General features: G+C 38.4%; 2 protein-coding genes across 10 annotated transcripts in view; one reads left to right on the top strand and one right to left on the bottom strand.

The window, feature by feature from the left end:
* fmnl3 (formin-like 3) overlaps positions 1-6,312 on the top strand; it is a 73,604-nt gene extending 67,292 nt beyond the window's left edge. For 2 of the 5 annotated variants that reach the window (XM_022677138.2, XM_049462895.1), the window contains 2 exons: positions 47-173; positions 4,122-6,312. In XM_022677138.2, coding sequence (XP_022532859.2) covers positions 47-138 — 92 coding nt within the window. In that variant the 3' untranslated portion in view covers positions 139-173; positions 4,122-6,312. Of the gene's footprint in view, positions 1-46; positions 174-1,751; positions 1,801-4,121 lie in introns of all 5 variants that reach the window. The other 3 variants (XM_022677140.2, XM_022677139.2, XM_022677141.2) reach the window with 3 other exon arrangements.
* Positions 6,313-10,812: 4,500 nt separating this feature from the next.
* The window catches only part of lrp1ab (low density lipoprotein receptor-related protein 1Ab), a 175,206-nt gene continuing 167,098 nt past the window's right edge, over positions 10,813-18,920 (bottom strand). The window contains exons 85-91 of one of the 5 annotated variants that reach the window (XM_049462890.1): positions 18,691-18,792; positions 18,336-18,409; positions 18,145-18,171; positions 16,999-17,092; positions 15,761-15,799; positions 13,856-14,000; positions 10,813-12,739 (exon numbers count right to left, since the gene is read on the bottom strand). In XM_049462890.1, coding sequence (XP_049318847.1) covers positions 12,602-12,739; positions 13,856-14,000; positions 15,761-15,799; positions 16,999-17,092; positions 18,145-18,171; positions 18,336-18,409; positions 18,691-18,792 — 619 coding nt within the window. In that variant the 3' untranslated portion in view covers positions 10,813-12,601. The remainder of the gene's footprint in view (positions 12,740-13,855; positions 14,001-15,760; positions 15,800-16,998; positions 17,093-18,144; positions 18,172-18,335; positions 18,410-18,690; positions 18,793-18,920) is intronic. The other 4 variants (XM_049462891.1, XM_049462893.1, XM_049462892.1 and 1 more) reach the window with 4 other exon arrangements.

The following is an 18,920-nucleotide window of genomic DNA, read 5'->3' as shown; positions in this document are numbered from 1 at the left end:
CCATAACGTTCTCTCTCTGCCCTCCCTCCCTCCCTCCCTCCCTCAGCGCTGAAGAGTGTGCCGTTCACCGCCCGCACGGCCAAGCGGGGCTCGCGCTTCTTCTGCGACTCCAACCTGTATGACGAGTCCAACTGCTAGCCCCTCCCCCAAAAATCTAGCCCTTATGCTGAAAGGTTGTCCAGTTCTCTTATGCATCATCCCCGCCCCCTTTAAAAACCCCACCCTGCATGCCCTTGGGACCCATGCATGATCCTGCTGTTTCTCCACAGAGCTCCAGCACCTCTCCCTCACTAACCCCCGGGTTATATATCAGATATATGTATCACACAGTGCTGATCTGATCTGGGGTCAGCTGGATCAGCACTAGACTGATCATACATGAGTGTGTCTAATCTGAAAAAAATAATAATAATCTGAATATGAGCATAAAGACCAGCACAGCCCTTCTGAAGGAACATCGGCAAACGGACTGCAGTGCTTAGATACCGTACTTAAAGGAGAAATCCAGTGTAAAATTGACTTTTGTTGTAGTAAAACATGATAAAAAAAGTATTATCTTTGATGAATAGCACACCTCCGTTCTCCCACAGTGTTCTGAGATCCAGAAATTTTAACAGTTTGTCCAACAAACACCCTTCAGACTGGGAGACACGGGGCATAATTTCCCCTAATAAATCCCTTTTTACACCGTTATCCAGCTCAAAATAGCTCCACACCTCCTTACTAAAATTCGAGAGGAGAGCCCTGACATTTAAAACGAGGCATTAACAACTTAAAAAAAAAAAAGTGCACAAGAAGCTTATTAAAAACCACTGTCTACATCCCATAACGCTAGATTCAGCTCAGAGCGCCGCCATCACTGTACTGATAATAACATAGATATATATATATACATAGACTCCACATAGCCTGCCTCCTGGTGCCGACTGCTACACTATGCGGAGTCTATGTATATAAGCTCAAGCTAGCGTTATGGAATGTAAACAGTGGTTTAAAAAAAAAAAAAAAAAAACATAAATAAATATGGAATTATTTATTAAACATGAAAAAAAGTGTTAAACAAACCAGACTTTTTTAATTATAACATAATTATATTGTTAAATATTTTAGATTTTTCAGCAGTTTTGCACATCTCTGCTGGATTTTCTCAGTCAGCTTTATGAGGTAGAGTCACATGGAATTCAGGCTTTCAGTTAACAGCTGTGCTGAAACTAGAGTGTTTTAGAGCATCAGTTGTGAAGTTGTAAAGAGGTAGAGTTACAGGTATACAGTGAGTAATGTTCTAATATCTCATATTATGGCAAGAACTACTCAACTAAGTAAAGATAAATGAAAAAATGAAGGTCAGTCAATTCAAAAAGAAAAATCATTAAGTGCATTCACCGCAAAGACCATCAAAACTTTATAATGATGAAGCTGGCACTCATCAGGACCATCCCAGGAAAGGATAAAAAAAAAGCAAGTTTCCTCTGTTGTACAGGATAAGTTCATCAGAGTTACCAGCCCCAAAAACCACAAGGTCACATCTCCCCAGATAAACAGAGTATTTAGATTTTTTTAAACACTTTTACTGTTAAAGAAGCAGCACAGCAGTCCTGTTTGCTGTGTATCCGAGTCCTGATGAAGTTGTGTGTGTGTGTGTGTGTGTGTGTGTGATGGTCTTTATGGTGTTACAGTTGACAGGTCTGTTCTCCTCTAACACTTCTGTTTCATTTCTGCCTCCTGTCTAACCGTTTCTCCTGCCTTTCCAGCAGAGCAGAGGATTGAGCTGAGTAGATACGGGCCTTTACTAAACGGAGGGTAAGAGGAGGAGCCTCACTCCCGTCTGCCTTTCAGCCGATAGCGGCTGCGCAGCTGCTTCAGCGTCTGCAGCTTGTGTTCAGTGTTTCCGTATTGGAAAACATTTGGTCAGATGGCTTCAGGATTGTGTGCATATATAAACCAATTAATCAATATCACGATTAATTGAACATTTTACCTCAATTACAACCCGATTACAGGCTGCTGGAGTTGCTTAGTAGGCTCCATGTCGCAGATAGGATCAAGGGACAAAGTCACATGACTATAATTTCAGTAATTCAGTTGAAAATGTGAAACTCATATATTATATAGATGTATTACACACAGAGTGATCTATTTTAAGGATTTATTTATTTTATTGTTGATGATTATGGCTTACAGCCAAAAAAAACCCAAATGTCAGTATTTTAGAAAATGAGCTGTGTGCCAAGTCCTGCTGGAAAATGAAATCCGCATCTTCATAAAGGTTTTCAGCAGAGGGAAGCATGAAGTGCTGTAAGATTTTGTGGCAAAACAAAACTGCACTGACTTTGGACCAGAGTCTGAAGGAAGCGTGGTGGTTCATTTGTGGATGCAGATTTCATTTTCCAGCAGGACTTGGCACACTGCCCACACTGCCAAAAGTACCAATTGGTCTTATATAATATCCTAATTTTCAGAGACACTGATTTTTGGGTTTTTATTGGCTTTAAGCTTCATAATCATCAACAATAAAAGAAATGAACGCTTAAAATAGAAATAAAGTAACTTTTCAATAAAAAATAAAAAAATTGAGATGCACTAGTATACAAGGGTCTACACTGGAAGTAAAATAAGTAAAAAAAAAAAATAATAAAAAATAACAAAAATAAGGTGAATCAAGAGGGAGTTCAGTAACTGCGTAAAAGCAGCACCACAGAGATTTTATTGATAATTTTAGGCAGGGAATTCCATTGAATTGATGCCATATAAATTTCTCTGTATCTTTCAGAAAGCAAAGCTTCTCGTTCCTGGTCATGTTTTTTCTTTCTGCATGCGATGCTGTGTATTGGCTAACCTGTCGGCCATGTCTGCTGTTCTGTTTTTTGGCTCACGATGTTGGCCTGCATGCAAACCGCAGTGTTCGGCAAGTTCTGCAGAGGACTTCAGTGTCCCTCCTTTCAAAAGACATACAAGATATTTCTATATATGAATATAAATAATACATAATACTAAAATAATATCTAGTCTCTAGTATAGTCTTCTCTCTCACAGAAAGCCTCCTAAGACCTTGCTGATCACTGGATCTGTTACGATATGTCCTGTATGTTATTATTAATGCTGTGCATTGTTTGTGTTTGTTGCATTGTCAATGTGATGATATATCAAACATGTCAGAACTCACTGTATCTGATATCAATATCTAATGACAAATAATTGATATTTAAAGCAGCATTATGCAGGAATTGGTGTTTTTTGATCCAGGGCTCCCCCTATAGTTATAGTTCAAAAAATTTAAACACTACCAAAGGACACACTTTTCTGGACAAGCTGAAAAAATAGAGAACCATCACTGATAGAGAAGCAATTCTCCATGTTACAGAGAGTAAAACATCAGCATGATTCTGAAGCAAATAAGAACTCACAACAGCAACAGGATCATTGGTTTGAATCCTCTTTATGTAGCTTGCAATCAGCTGCCGGAGCCCTGAGAGAGCACAGTTGGTCTTGCTCTCTCTCTGGGTGGGTACAGTAGTACAGTAGATGGCATGCTCTTTCCCCTCATCACTCTTAGGGTGATGTGGATCAGCACAAGGCTACGTCTGTGAGCTGATGTATCAGAACCGAGTCGCTGCGCTTTCTTCCTAGCGTTAGAGCTGTGATGCTACTCTGATTTCACATGTATCGGAGGAGGCGTGTGCTAGTCTTTACTCTTCTGTTGTTGGGGCATCACTAGTGATAGTGGGAGTCCTTTGATTCATTGGCTGTTTAAAACGGGGAGAAAATGTGGAAACTAGGTGTATGCTAATGCAGCTGCTATAGCTAAAGCCTGCATTTAAGTAAGCTAGTGAAATTGTCTGTTGTTTTGAGTATAATGTGGTTTGTTTGGATTTTGTGATTTTAGTCTTAAAAACGCTAAAAATCCACACATAATTAATAATGCTATTGTAAAGCAACACTGCTGCATAAAGCTGCTTTAATGATTCGACCATATTCTTTAATAAAATAAATAAAAAACAAATACATTTACCAAGGGGTTAAAGAAACACTATATTTAATTTATTTTAAACGTTTTTTTTTTTATGTGGCCTTTTTTAACTGGAGTGTTCCCAGCTCTAACTCTCTCCCTTCCCCACCCGCAGATCTCCGAAGCCAGCCCTTCCTGCGAGCTGACGCGGTGATCCGAAACGGGTGGAAGCGACCCTAAAGACCACCCTTTCACTCACTCATTCACACCCAGCCCCCAGCCTCCCCCCGCCTTCCCCGCTTTGCCCTTGAAAAAGGCGCCTCCCTGCAGCTCACAGTGACTGCGCTCGCAGGCCGGGACTCGGCTGCGATCAGAAGGGGGCGTGGGTGTCCTTATTTATTCACGGAAAAGGAAAAACCTTTGACTGCCGCACTGGAGGCTCTTTCTCTCTCAACAGAACTATAAAAGCACAGACATTAAACGTCGCCACCCTTCCCTCGAGCACGAAAAACAGCCCGAAGAGCGTCGTCGGGCGGCCTTGTCGGGGACAGAGGGGAAAACGGGAACTTCCGGGAACTTCCCGGAGAGCAGGGGAATGGTGGGATGGTGTGAACATATGAGGAGAACACACACAAACACACACACACACACACATACACACTACCGTCCAAATCAGACAAGCCTGCCAGCACAGCGACACCCCAACATCTTTCCTGACTGTGTGCAATTTAAAGCTGAACTCTTACTGACGGAGACGCCGGCCCGAGGTAACGCACCAAACATTTGAGGCCTTTTTCTCTAAGCTTTAATTTTGCTATAGTTTGCTATAATTTCTGCAGATAACTGTTAAAAAAAAGTTATCATATAATATTAACAACAAACATCTGACCAAACCTCTTTGTTCGGAAAGAAGTGCCTTCTTTTTTTTTTTTTTTTTTTTTAATCCTGACAGTATTATTAGCTTAACTATGTAGCCGACATAGAGGCGCGAGAGGTTTCAATTATTATTATTTTATACTGATTTATTTCTCTGTTTTTTTGTACTTACATTTTGTGTAACTTCTACTCAAACTGTAAATAGATATATATCCCCTCCCTCCCAAAGAAAAAAAATACCAAAAACAACAGCTAGTCACTGCATTGTTGCATTATAGAAGAATTTCTGGCTGTTCTAGACTAGCCTGGCCAGTCTTTGCAGTTTTTGAGACAGTCTTTGTGACTTTGTGTCTTTGGGGACCTGCTATACGCTATACTGTCACAGCTGACGCTGTTTGAATGTGCCTTGTGTTAAAAAGCAAAAACAACTGTTGAATTAAGGTATTTATTTGTAATGAATGGCAACTAAGTACCTTAAGCTTAAGCGCTAATGTAAATGCGCCTCTCGTCAAGTTGCTAGAGGCTATTTCACATGTGTTTATGTCCATTTTTGTATGTATTTTTTTATGAATGTCAAACGTACCAAAATTATGAAGACTACAATGAAGTATAGGCCATATACACACACACACGCACACACATACACAGTCATATCAGAATATGATGATTACGTTCTTGTTTCTACCCTCATTATCCATCGTATCAGATGCACTGATAATATATGACACTTGTTTTTTTTTATTACAGACATTAGTCCTTCTGTTCTCACCTTATTCTGAAATGATAACTGTTACTATTAGTATTATTATTATTATTATTAATATATTAATATATTAATATGGTGGTGGGTCATTATTCTCAGCTGCTGCAGCTCAACCCAATCAGCTCTCAGTCCTGCCCCGCCCCTAAACCCATACATCACCCCATTCAATTGCCCCATCCAATTTTTAGCATTTTTTTTAGCTAATAATAAAGTATGTAGTGAAACAGATACAGAACTACAATCTGTAAATATTAAAGAACTACAAAGTGTCCTATATATTATTGTGTAGAATCAAAAGAAGGAAGCCGTAATATCCTGATATGACTGTATATATATTAATATCTCAAAGCCTTACGCTGATGAGCTGAAGTAACATTCCTATTCTGAAGGTCTGGCTGGTCTTCATTACTCTATTCTGCTATTCAGGAACACTGCAGTGTTTAAGGAGCAGTGTTTTTTTCAGTGCACTAGTCATTGGGAAGTGAAGTGAAATTTTACGATTGTTACAAAAAGGGACGTCACTATATCAGCACACTACATGAGGAGCAAACCTGTGTGAACAACACTAGATCTTAGGGTCTGATGCTGTGTCATTTATTCTATAGAAAAGAAACAAAACAAAACAAAAAATAATTAAATAAATGAAGGGCTTTAAAATATTGGACCAAATGAAGCCATTCCAATTTGTGGAAAAATAAAAAGCACAAATAAAAATGGAATGTTCCTGGTCATGACTCTGTTTCTGTTTTTGCTACTGTTCACTACACACAGTGTTCATATTGTTGTATTGTGTGTAACACTTAAATTTTTAAAAGTATTTGCAGCTTTAGGTTCATCACTTTACAGCGAACACCATGTGGTGAAAATCGTGTCACATCTGTTGGCTCTTTTTTATTTTATTTATATATATTTTTTATTTTTGAACAAGCGAGATAGTCAGCATCACCTGCATCACCAAGTTGGTCCACGAGTCAAAAATTAACAGACACCCTGTTGGTCAAGATCTGGTTAACCAACGTATTGTATTTTTTTAACTAACAAATAATTTTTTTGGTCTGTGTAATTTTAGCTAATAGTTTTCTATACTTTGAATTTTAAATTCCAATGAAAGATTCAGTCAGTTTAGTTTAGCTGATTTTTGTGGAAGTAAAACCAAACCAAAAACACCTGTATATTATGTCGTCGACAAATAATTCAGAGTGAAAAAACAGGGAGTCCATTGAACACTTATTTGTATGTGTATTTTCTTGCTCTTTTTGGATTAATCTTTTTTTTAGATTTGAAGAGGAGGCTGGGTAAGGACATTTCTCTTAAAATCCAACATATATTGTATATTTTTGTTGACTTCTTGATCACAATATATAGATATTCTGTAGCTTTTTAAATTAAAATGAATCCTTTTTCTTTTTTTATGTTTGTTTTTATGTTTGTGTTTTTGCTTTTGTAATGATGGTTGTTTAAACTTTGTAAAATGTGAAACTCAAATATTATATAAGTGTATTACTATTTTATAGATGTATTCTATTTCTTTTATTGTTGGTTTTCCAGCAGGATTTGGCACACTGCACACACTGCCAAAAGTACCAATTGGTCTTATAGAATATTCAAATTTTTTTAGATAATTTTTGGGGTTTCATTGGCTGTAAACCATAATCATCAACAATAAAAGAAATAGCTTTTTCACATTTTGAACTCAATTATTCAGAATTATTATTTTATCTATTTTTTTGACTCTAGCATTTTATATTAAGAAAGTTTTTATCGTGGATTGGCAGTTTAATCAACCAATCAGATGTTGAATTAGAATGTTGGGGGCGTGCTCCCGCGTGCTCAGGGTATTCTCGCTGGTGCACGTGCGCCAGTTCTGCGTGGCTGGGTGTTTCTAACAAGGGTACCGTGAAGTTTCACAAGCTAAAAGGATATAAATCGCAGAATATTGTCAACGAGTTGCTAACAACGCCATTTCCTAGACGAATTTTCAACGAAAAAGTGGATTTTGGGAGAGAAAGCCGACGAACACCTCATCTTCAGACTCTTCAGATACTTTTACCTCAGTATTCAGCGTTTTCTCTCGGATTCACGGTGAGTTACTGTGTTTATCGTAGTTAATAACATTATAACTCCGTAATATAACGTCTTCTTGCATTTTATTGTGTTTTGATGGCAATTGTTAAACATTTTTGTTGTTTCTAACACGTAGAGAGTCAAAATGACTGCTAGTCAGTTTGTTTTACGGTTGCCATTAACGTTACAGTGGTGTAAAAAAGTTTGGTCACCCCTGATAATTTTCATGATATTCCTTTATAAATAATTGGTTGTTCGGATCAGCAATTTTCGTTAAATATATAGACGAACACAGTGATATTTGAGAAGTGAAATGAAGTTTATAGAATTTATAGAACGTGAACTAAATTAGAAAAAAATTGGGTGTTGTGTACGGTTAAATTATGCTACCCGTCGATACGTGCTTCTTTAAGGCACTGCGCATGCGCTGACCTACGCCTTTTTGTGATTATTTCTCGTTTTTTTTTTTTATAATAATAATAAATCTATTTTTGTTTTGTTTTGTGCATTACACAACTTGAACCGGCTGTCATTGCAAAAAAAGTGTAAACGGAAAATATTAATAATAAATACAATATTATTGAGTTATTAAAAAAAGCATTTTGTAATGGCCTCTGATTGTCATAAATGTACCATTAAAAACAGTGATTTATGCTATCCAAATATACTAGCTAACGTTACATCTACTGGGACTTGTTTTAATATGGTGCTTCTGTAGTATTTTTAGTTAAATATACACTAGGGTATGGAGGACCAAAACAAAAATTATAAATAAATAAATAAATAAAAACGTAAGTAAATCACTCAATAATAGTAATATTAAAGCAGTAAAAAATAATTATAATTAATAAAAATAAATACATATACATAAAAAATAACTGTTGTGAGACTGTTGATAAATTAGTAAATATGTAAAAATTGGTAAATTAATAGTAAATCTGTAAGTCACGCTATCCACACCGAAAAACTGTGCGCGCGTCTAAACGGTGTAACGTTATATTACGGTAGTCTCGGGCACAGCGGAGCTGGAGGAGCAGAGACTGAAAATTTATCAGAAACTAGTTTTACCGCTAAATAAACAGAATTTAACAAGGTCTAATCGACTAATATACAGCAGAACCACAACTACCTATCTGTAGAACAGTGTAACAGTTCAGAAATGTCCTATGAAATAAGCAAATGTAATGGTTATCAAATGATACATGTTTTTAAGAATTGTTAATTGTATTGATTATGTATGTTTCCAGTAGTAATACTGAAAAATAAGACAATAGTTTGGAGTCCTATAAAGCGGGAAAATCATAGGGTTATCATATCACCCCACTACATTCTCATGAATTCAAGATATATATGTTTCAAGTGATTTTGAATCTGTGTCATTTTGGAGTAACTGGATACCAATTTAAGAAAAATCTATACTGTACTTAGTTGTTCATCACAAATTTGATCACTTATGTGCTGTCCTCTGCATTTTCACATCAGATATTCAGCCTGACTTGGATGCACTTGTCTAGGCCCAAAACAGGCAGATTTATCTGACAAAAAAAAAGGTAGAACAAACAAATGCATTTATTTATTCGTTTTTTGTATACAGTTGTTAGTTTTTGTGTAGAGTTGTATAGCTGATGCTAGTTTATAAACACTGTTTTCAAATAAATTCACATTTTTTCATAAATGTTCAGAAAATGTATATAATTATGTGGTCAACATTTCCATAACATCACTGTAATGTTTCATTTACTGTTCTTTAAGTTAAAGCGATTTATGCACCTGCCTAATTTTGTTTAAATAATTATTGCACACTTTCTGTACATCCTATAAACTTTATTTAATTCCTCAAATTTCACAGTGTTCATCTGTTATATAATAAATAGAACTGTAATTACTGATCCAAATAACCAATGATTTGTAAAGGAATATCATTATAAAAAATATCATCATAGGTGCCCAAACATTTTCATACCACGGTACATAACCACATTTTTTTAAAATTATATATATATATATATATATATATATATATATATATATATATATATATATATATATAGTTGATTGAACTTAAAAAGAGCACATCTGAACGTATACCTTTGTTCAGTCTGGCTATTTTACATTTTCAGACACCTAGGTTAGCATAACTACCTGTGATGCAAAAGACACTGTTGGTTTGCACTGCATTTAAAACGTTTGACTGTTTTTATTAATTGTTATAATGTTAATATGAAGGGTCTGTTCTATTAAACAGAGTCATGCGTAAATTAGTTCACAATAAAGGAGTTGCTTTGAATCTAAAGTCATTTCCTTATAAGTACGAGGAAAAAACATTCTTAATGATTTTTGCAGTAAATGGACGATGAAGGAGAAGTGGGACACAGTGCATATATTTTCTTGGGAATGGATCATACCCTGAGAACTTCAACAAGTCGCAGAGGCAAAATCTCATCAGATAAAAGGTCAGTAAAGTTTACATTCACATGATGTAATCAGAAGGTGCTTCCAGCATCTATACTGTGTGTAGGATAGTTTTATAAACTATAATACCTTATTAGAACCTCCCATCAAAGGTTCTTTGGAACCAGCAGACGAGCGCAACACCAGCAGATGAAATGTCTCTCCAAACCATCACTGATCATCAGTAAATTTTACATTTAAGTCAATTTCAAGGTCCCAGAAAATCTTACATGACTTCATGCTTCTTCCCTCTGCTGACAACCTTATGGAGATGTGGATTTTATTTTCCAGCAGGACTTGGCACACTGCCCACACTGCCAAAAGTACCAATTGGTCTTATATAATATTCTAATTTTCTCACTCTGTGTGATACATCTATATAATATGAGTTACACATTTTGAGCTAAATTACTAAAAAAGTATTTTTTCAACAATATTTTAATTTTCAGATGCACCTGTAGAATTGTTTTTGAAGTAATGTAACAATAATCAAAAGAAGAGAATATACTGTATTCTCTGCCGTATCGATTTCCTTTGCCGACTCCCGCTGTGAAACAGGCCACTGAACCAGAAACCACGTTCGTTTTCTGTACACACTGATTTTTATTTCGTAATTATAACAATATCCGTTACTGTCTGTAGTTTATGAAGTTCTCCAGCAAAAAATAGTGAAATGTTACTCTGTCTCTCCAAAAGAAGGGCTGAGCCACCATGCATTTCTACTATAAAAAGCAGTTTAATTATTCTGTATATATAAAAAGAAAACAAACAAACAAAAAAATCAGAATTAAAACAAAAATCAAAATCAACAGGAGTACCGAGATGGCGGGGAGGGTGGTGTGTAAGCAGTCGCTGTTTATGATGATTGTTCAAAAGCAAAAAAAAAAAAAAAAAAAATTAAGACACGAAACAAAATGAATCTTTCAATTTCACTAAATTACATCTGAGGATGAGGACGAAGCGGACGCGGACGGTGGGTGAACGCTGTTAGACGTCTGGTGTGACACATGCATTAGTCTGTGGCAGGCGTGCGCTGCTTGCTCTTCCTTCTCCGAGAGACGCAGCGACTTCAGCTGATTTCCCCTGTGGAAAAAACGACAATGGCAGGGCTAGCAGCGAGGCAGTGAGTCAGGGCAGGAGGGCAGCGGGGGTCCATAGACCCCACATTCACTCACTCTCACACACACACTCACACACACACACACACACACACGCACAGCAGAATGCACTTCCAATGAAGCCTTTAAAAAAACAAAGAAAACAAATGAACAAACAAAAAAAAACACTGTAAATTCCCATTGAAGTGGTTTGTAATAGTTATCCCTTGAAATCCCGTTGAATAAAAGACGAGAAAAAGCTCCACGATCAGTTCCATTTTCCTCCTTATGGTCCCTTTCTTCCTGGAAGACACAACAGCCACAAAACACAGCCTGGAATGTTCTCTCATAACCAGGAACCACTTACACTCCCCTCTGCTGATCTGTTCATCCATTCATCTATTCATCCATCCATCCACTCATTCATTCATCAAACCGTCCATCATCTATGACAGTATATAGTACCGTGAAAACACTCTCCGAACTCTAAAAGCACTGTAAAGGTTACAGACGGTTGTACGGATGCTCTGCGGCTGCTTCTATTCCTGGATTTACATTTAAGCATCAGGACACTTCTGTTAAAATGTATATTATATATATATATAGAAACGTAAATATATATAAAATCCATCTGTGCAAGGAGTAAGACAATCAAAACAGGCCTAGTTCACCAGGTCTCCTCACACGCGCGCACACACTCACCTAATCAATCAATTAATCAATCTGTCAATCAAATGCTCAGTCAGTCAAGACGGTCTCTCTCCTCCTCTAGCAGTACACATTCACACACTGGGGCAGGAAAAGCGTTAGCATTCAGCCCTGCTCCTCCTTTTCCTCCTCTCTGTTACTGGTTTACTGGCAACAACAAAATGAAGAAGAAGAAAGGAAGAAAAAAAAAAGAGAAAGAAAAAACTTGGCTATTTCCTATTCGTGTGGAACGACGACTTCTATACAGTTCATACAAAAAAACAAAACAACAAAAAAAAGGATGAAAATAGTTCCGTAGTTGTTACTGTGTGTCGGCATCTCATTTAGCACAGAGGTAGAGGCTACATGGAGGGGAGAGAAAGAAAAAAAAAAGAGAGAGAGAGAGAGCAGGATAGAAAGAGAGAAAAAAAGAAATAGAGGGTTGCTAGGTGAGCAATGATTAAAAAAAAAGCTATAGAAAAATGTTGTTTTCTTTTTTTCTTGACTGGAAGGTTTCGTCAAAGAATAAAATATAATACTGCAATCACATACAAAAGTAGTCCTTCATTTTTTTTTGTTGTTTTTTTTCTTTTTTACATTTTGTACAGTGTTCTCGCTCTCCTTGTTGCTTTTCTTCTGATGTGTAAAGGCATGGGGGGGCCAGGTGGGGGCGCTGTGTTAGGAGGAGGAGGAGGAAGAAGAGGGCGCGTTTCGGCTCTACGCCAGCGGGTCGCCCATGTCCTCGTCGCCCGCCGAGAGCAGCTCCTTCTTCTCGTCTGTGCTGGCCAGGGAGTTGCGGCTGTTGTGGGCGCCCATGTACAGCGTGGCGTACACCGGGTTGGTAAAGTTGGTGGGCTGAGGGAGGAAAAGGAGGGGAAGTGAGTGAACAGCTTATTTTTAAATAAATACACACAGTATTTACACATTTTTCACCATTCTTCCAGAAGTGTAGCTTAAGAGTTCCTTTCACTGGAACAGAGGCCAATCCCAACACTTGAAAATTCGTCCTGCACATAATCCCCCCTCTACCAAACTTTAGACTTGGCACAATGCAGTCAAACAAGTACTGTTCTCATGGGAACCACCAAACAAGGACTCAATCTCGGTCACTTTACATGGCCTACCTGTCTGTAGAAAAGTTGCTGTCAATCCCAGTCGCTTCCACTGTGTTATAATATCACTGACAGTTGGCTATGGAATATTTAATAGTAAGTAATAAAATTTCCCGACTGGATTTGTTGCACAGGTGCTGCATTCTATCAAGGTACCAAGCTGGAGCCATGGAAGGGATTAAATCATCTGAATTCAATGATTTGGATTGGTATGTAATTACACTATCATATTTTTCACACTATACAGCGCTCTTAAAGTCCTTTAATTTGCCCAAAAATCTTCAGTGCGCTTTTTGATCCAGATCACCTTATGTATGAATTTTACCAGTTAGGTTTTAAAGAGCAGTAAAGCCACTCAACTGAACTACAGAGTTATACAGGAGTTTCAGTTTATTTCTCCATCCCCGGGGCTGGAGTAGCATCAGCATTTGCATCAGCCTGTAGCCTGCTCCTAACCCTGGCTAGCACTGCTGGAGCAGCATTAGCATTACCCACTTACCGCCCTAGCTTTTTCACAGTTCAGAGGTGAGTATATTGGACTGTATCCTGCGAGTTTACGTGTTAAAACAAGCTGCTTGGGACGAACCGCCATCTAATATTGCCCTGGCTTACCGGAAACACTTATGGTTCCACTAGGGTTCCCCCCACCACCCAGTAGCGAGACCTGCTGAATTAGAGGTTCCTGATAGTGTCTCTTAAAATGCAGTTTATAGAGCGAAAAATACAGTATATTGCATCAAAGAAAACCTATTTGTTCTGTTATATGAGTGATATTTTAACACTGTTTGTATGTATTAGTGGTATTTATGTTAATGTGAGAGTAGGATTGGCTGTGTTAACATTGCTGGCTGTGCTCTACCTTGTCTGGATCCAAAGCGAAGTCTGAATCTAGCAGCTCTCCGGCATCGTCGTCCGGCTCTCCCTCGTAAATCTTATATGCAGGGTTCCCAATCTCTACATTCATGGCACCATTGGTCATCCTCTGGTGCTGGAAGCCCTTAGCACTGTGGACACAAACACACACACACACCAGATCTGTAAGGCCTTGTTCAAAACATAAAGAAGCACAAGCTTAGCAGACAGTCGCAGCACAAGAATACACACTGTCAGAGACCTGGACCCAAGCAACTCAGACACAGCCGACGTCATGGGTATACTCATTACTAGGGCTGGGCGATATCTAAAAGAACACGTCACAGTTTTTAGCAAGAACCCTGCTGTAGATTGATGGCTTTTTAATTTGAGTTAAGTCATAAACCATCCATGGTTAATAACCCTCCTCAAAAAAGGTCCTTTGAGTCCTTTCTTTCAGAGAAACGAACTAGAAAATGAACTGGGGAGGGGCTTATAAAAATCCAATAAAGCTCAAATGAGTCAATGAGCTTCATAAAGTCTAGAAGTAGTACATACAGCTCTGGGAAAAAAGAGACCACTTAAAAATGCTAAGTTCCTTCGATTTTACCTAATTAAAAACCTCTGGAATATAATCAAGAGGAAGATGGATGATCACAAGCCATCAAATCAAACTGAACTGCTTGAATTTTTGCACCAGGAGTAAAGACATATCCAATAAAGTTATCCAAAAGCAGTGTGTAAGACTGGTGGAGGAGAACATGATGCCAAGATGCATGAAAACTGTGATTATTATTATTAAAAAACAGGATTATTTCACCAAATATTCGAAGAGAAACTGATTCAGAAACTGAAGTGGTCTCTTATTTTTTTCCAGAGCTGCACGTATGTACAACCCCAAATCAGAAAATAGTTGGCACAGTATGGCGTTTTACTGTCACTTTTATTTTTATTGCAGTAAGCGTATGAACCCAAAATCACAGCACACAATCACATTTTGGAGATTCTTTCTCCTTAAAAGTTTTTTTTTTTTTTTTTTTTAACCTCATTACATGCTCTAAATTGCCCATATTTAAACTTTTTTGGAATGTAATGATGAGATAAAATATTAAATAAAAGTCAAAGTAAATAAACATACAGTCGCCACATTTTCAGATATGGGTTTGTACTTAAGGAAAATAATTCTAAATGTATTTATTTCTTTTTAATGATTATGGATAAGCTGTGGCATCACCAGGAATTAAATTAAATATCCTGATAATGTCAAAGTTTAAACAGTTGTACCAATCATGTAATAAATCAGCCATTTAAATTAAATTAGGCCTATCTTTCAATATAGGTGATCATCATGGCCTATCACCCAGCCCTAACTCCTACAACACACACGCATACATACAAACACACACACACACACACCCAGACACACACACATACACGTGCGAGGAACCATCACGTCTAAAAGAGCATCCAATAGCTTTCAAGTGGACGCCGCCGCAGTGGCCGTGTCCACACGCCCGCTCAGAAAGCTGGATATCCACAGGACAAAACCTCACTACAGTTCACACAAGCACGACGCAGCTGTTCACTCACATGACACACACCAACACACACGCACACACACAGACAGACACGTCTACAGGATGGAGAGGGGCTCAGACAGACAGAACACAGCCCACCGCTGCATCCTGCGCTCAACCAGCCGATCTATTACAGCTTCACTCAATAGATCCCTGTGTTCTAACTGCTCGGCTAGGGTGAAGCACGATCAAGAAAACCACACGGCACAGGGACGGGCAGGAGGGACATGGAGAGGGGAGAAAAGCACGAGGATGGACTGATACACCGTGAGGGGGAAAGAAAAGGAGAGGATGGAGGGATGGATGGAGGCCTGCTGTTAGAGAGTTAGAGTTACCGCAAGCATCTGGAGCTGGGCTTGCCCCGCCTCATAGACCTGGAGACAGAGACACACAGTTACCCACAGAGAGAGATAGAGGGAGAAAGAGAAAGAGGACAGAGAGAGAGCAAGAGAGAGTGCAAGAGAAAGAGAGAAAAGAGAAAAACGAGAAATTGAAAATTAAAATAGAAACAGACAGACATGAGACAAAGATTAAACGTGAGTGAGGCAAGAAAAAGACAAGATAAAAGACAGACAAAAGAGGTTAGAGAATGAAGAGCTAGACAGATGAGAGAAGCAAGAGACAAAAGATAGTGAGAAACAGATGAGAAAAAGTCCAGAAACAAGATATAAAATATAAACAAGAGACACAAGAGAAAGATGGTAGACAGAGAATAGATAAATGAGAGAAGCAAAAGAAAAGACGGGGGAGACAAGAGATAATTGAGAAAAGCAAGAGAAAGAAGAGACGAGACAAGGCAAGAAAAAAGCGAGTCGGAGAAAGACAGGAAAGACGAGAGGCAAGAGAAACAGAAGAAATAAAAAGAAATGAGAAAAACAAGAGATAAATGAACCAATCAAGATAAATGAGAGAAGACAGGGACAATTCCCTGGAAAACTGGAGAGATGAGACAGACACAAGAGGCAAGAGATAGATGAGAAAGAAGAGATAGAGAAGAGATACAGACAGTCCAGATAAGGGGGTGTGAGAAAGAAAGAAAGAACGAGACAGACCAGATATAGACAGAGGTATAAGTACAGGAAGATAGGGACAATAGAGAGAGATAAGCCAAAGAAATGACAGAGGAGAAAGATAAATCGTGAATTAAAAGAAAGAGAAAGACCTCATGAGACAAAAGGTGAGACGTAGAGAAACATAAGAGAGAATGTAGTAAACAGTGTTAGTAAACAGAAAACACAAACGAGAGTAAGCACGAGAAAGAGAGTTAGAGAGAGAATAATAGAGTAAGAGAAAGTAGAGAGAGAGAGAGACAGATTGATAGACAGACTGATCGAGTGAAAACTGGGTGCTGAGGTAAAGTAAAAAGGGAGTGATGCGGGGAGTGTGTTAAAATAAAGCCTGAGTGTGAGGAGAGGGTGGTGAGTAGAGGCTGCTGTGATCAGTGAATAAAGTTGGGGGGGTTTATTTTAGGTCAGTAAGAGAAAGAGAGAGAGACAGAGAGAGGTGCTGCTACTTAAATCTCTCTCTCTCTATTTTTCTCCTCTTCCTCTTCACTAAGAGATCGATTACTCACCCACGCATTCTCTTCTTATACCACAAGATGGCGCCAACCACCAGCAGCGCCAGAACCAGCAGCAGCAGCACTGGAATAATCACAGAGGCAGGGTCTGCACACAGAGACCACGCGTTACACACACACGTTACACACACACACTCGCGTTACACACACATTACACACACGTTACACACACACGTTACACAACACTGCACAGAAATCACCCTCCCAAATTATAAGAATCAAGATCAAACAGAAACCAGGGTTCCCACGGATTCTTAACAAAAAATCTTAAATTAGCGGGAAGTTAGCTAACATTAGTGGCGAGCTAGCTAACATTATCAGGGAGAGAACTGAGATTAGTGCAAGTTATCTAATGTTATCAGGGAGAAAACTGAGGTTAGCAGAGAGCTAGCTGTCATTAGCAGAGAGCTAGCTAACGATATCAGGGAGAGAACTGAGGTTGCTGGAGAGGTAGCGAACATTAGCGAAGAGCTAGCTAACGTTATCAGGGAGAGAACAAAGGGTAGTGGAGAGCTAGCTAACATTAGCGGAGAGCTAGCTAACGTTATCAGGGAGAGAACCAAGGTTAGTGGCGAGATATCTAATGTTATCAAGGAGAGAACCAAGGTAAGCGGCGAGCTAGCTAACATTAGCAGAGAGCTAGCTAACAATATCAGGGAGAGAACTAAGGTAATCGGCAAGCTAGCTAACATTAGCGGAGAGCTAGCTAACTTTTTAGGAACAGAACATTAGCGGAGAGCTAGCGAACAATATCAGACAGAGAACTAGTGAAGTTTAGTGAAGAACTAGCTATCATTAGCGGCGAGCTAGCTAACGTTATCAGGGAGAGAACCAAGGTAAGTGGCGAGCTAGCTAACATTAGCGGCGAGCTAGCTAATGTTATTAGTAGCAGTAGTAGTAATAGTAGTAGTAGTAGAAGTAGTAATTGTGTTAGTAGTAGCATTAGAATTATAAACACCATAATTTCATTGATCATTTTCTCTTTTTTTTCCAAAACAATTACCCCTGTTCATTGGTGCAAATTTTCAAATGATTGGCATAGGACAGGCTTTTCATTTTGAGCTTATTTATAATTTATAATTATTATTTTTTTGCTTCCTACATGCAATTCAGTCTGTTGTTTAACATAATGTAACTTACATTTGCTATGTGTATTTGGTTCTGGAGCTCAAGGGAACAAAATTTAAAGAAAAAAGATTACAAATGGGAAACGTTACGTTTTGATTTCAGAAACTATGGAAAATATCACTACATTTTTGAGTCTTAAATTATATTTATTGAGGTCTTAAAAAACATGAAATTTGAACCCTGGAAACACTGCCATCACTTACTTCCAGATGAGTCTCCCCTACCCGTGGAAGCGTGAGTGATGTCGCACCGATCGCCGGCCCAGCCTGAAGGGCACCTACATACACACAGAAACAGGGTTTTACACATGCTGAAGCAGAAATGGCACGGCACAAAGAACTGTAGAACCTAAAACAGTGTAATATACACCAAAGTAAGAAGATTTATTATTATTTAATATTATATTACAACAACAGAGTATCAACACTGCCATCTTGTGGGCGAGATTTAAAATATACAAAAATAAATACTGTGTTTTTAAAATCAGTAAAGGACTGAAAAACATCGCAAAACTTTAGTGTATTATTATTATTATTATATAGCGTGAGCTGCACTTACTCGCACTGTGGCAGTCCGGTGCGCTGGTCTATCGAACAGCGGCCCCTGAAGCAGAAATCAGCACAGCTGAAGCAGCTGGGTTGGACTCGGTTATTCTCACAGCTGTTGTACCAAAAACAGAGAGAACAAAAACACACAGTCCTACAATCAGCTCAACCAGTACTAACACAGTATTTAAGATCAGCCATTACAGCAGTATTCATTGGCCTGGCCCTCTACTTCTCTCTCTG

The sequence above is a fragment of the Astyanax mexicanus genome, chromosome 13, assembly GCF_023375975.1.
Source record: "Astyanax mexicanus isolate ESR-SI-001 chromosome 13, AstMex3_surface, whole genome shotgun sequence".
Lineage (NCBI taxonomy): Eukaryota > Metazoa > Chordata > Actinopteri > Characiformes > Acestrorhamphidae > Astyanax > Astyanax mexicanus.
This window is presented reverse-complemented; position numbering and strand designations above follow the sequence as displayed.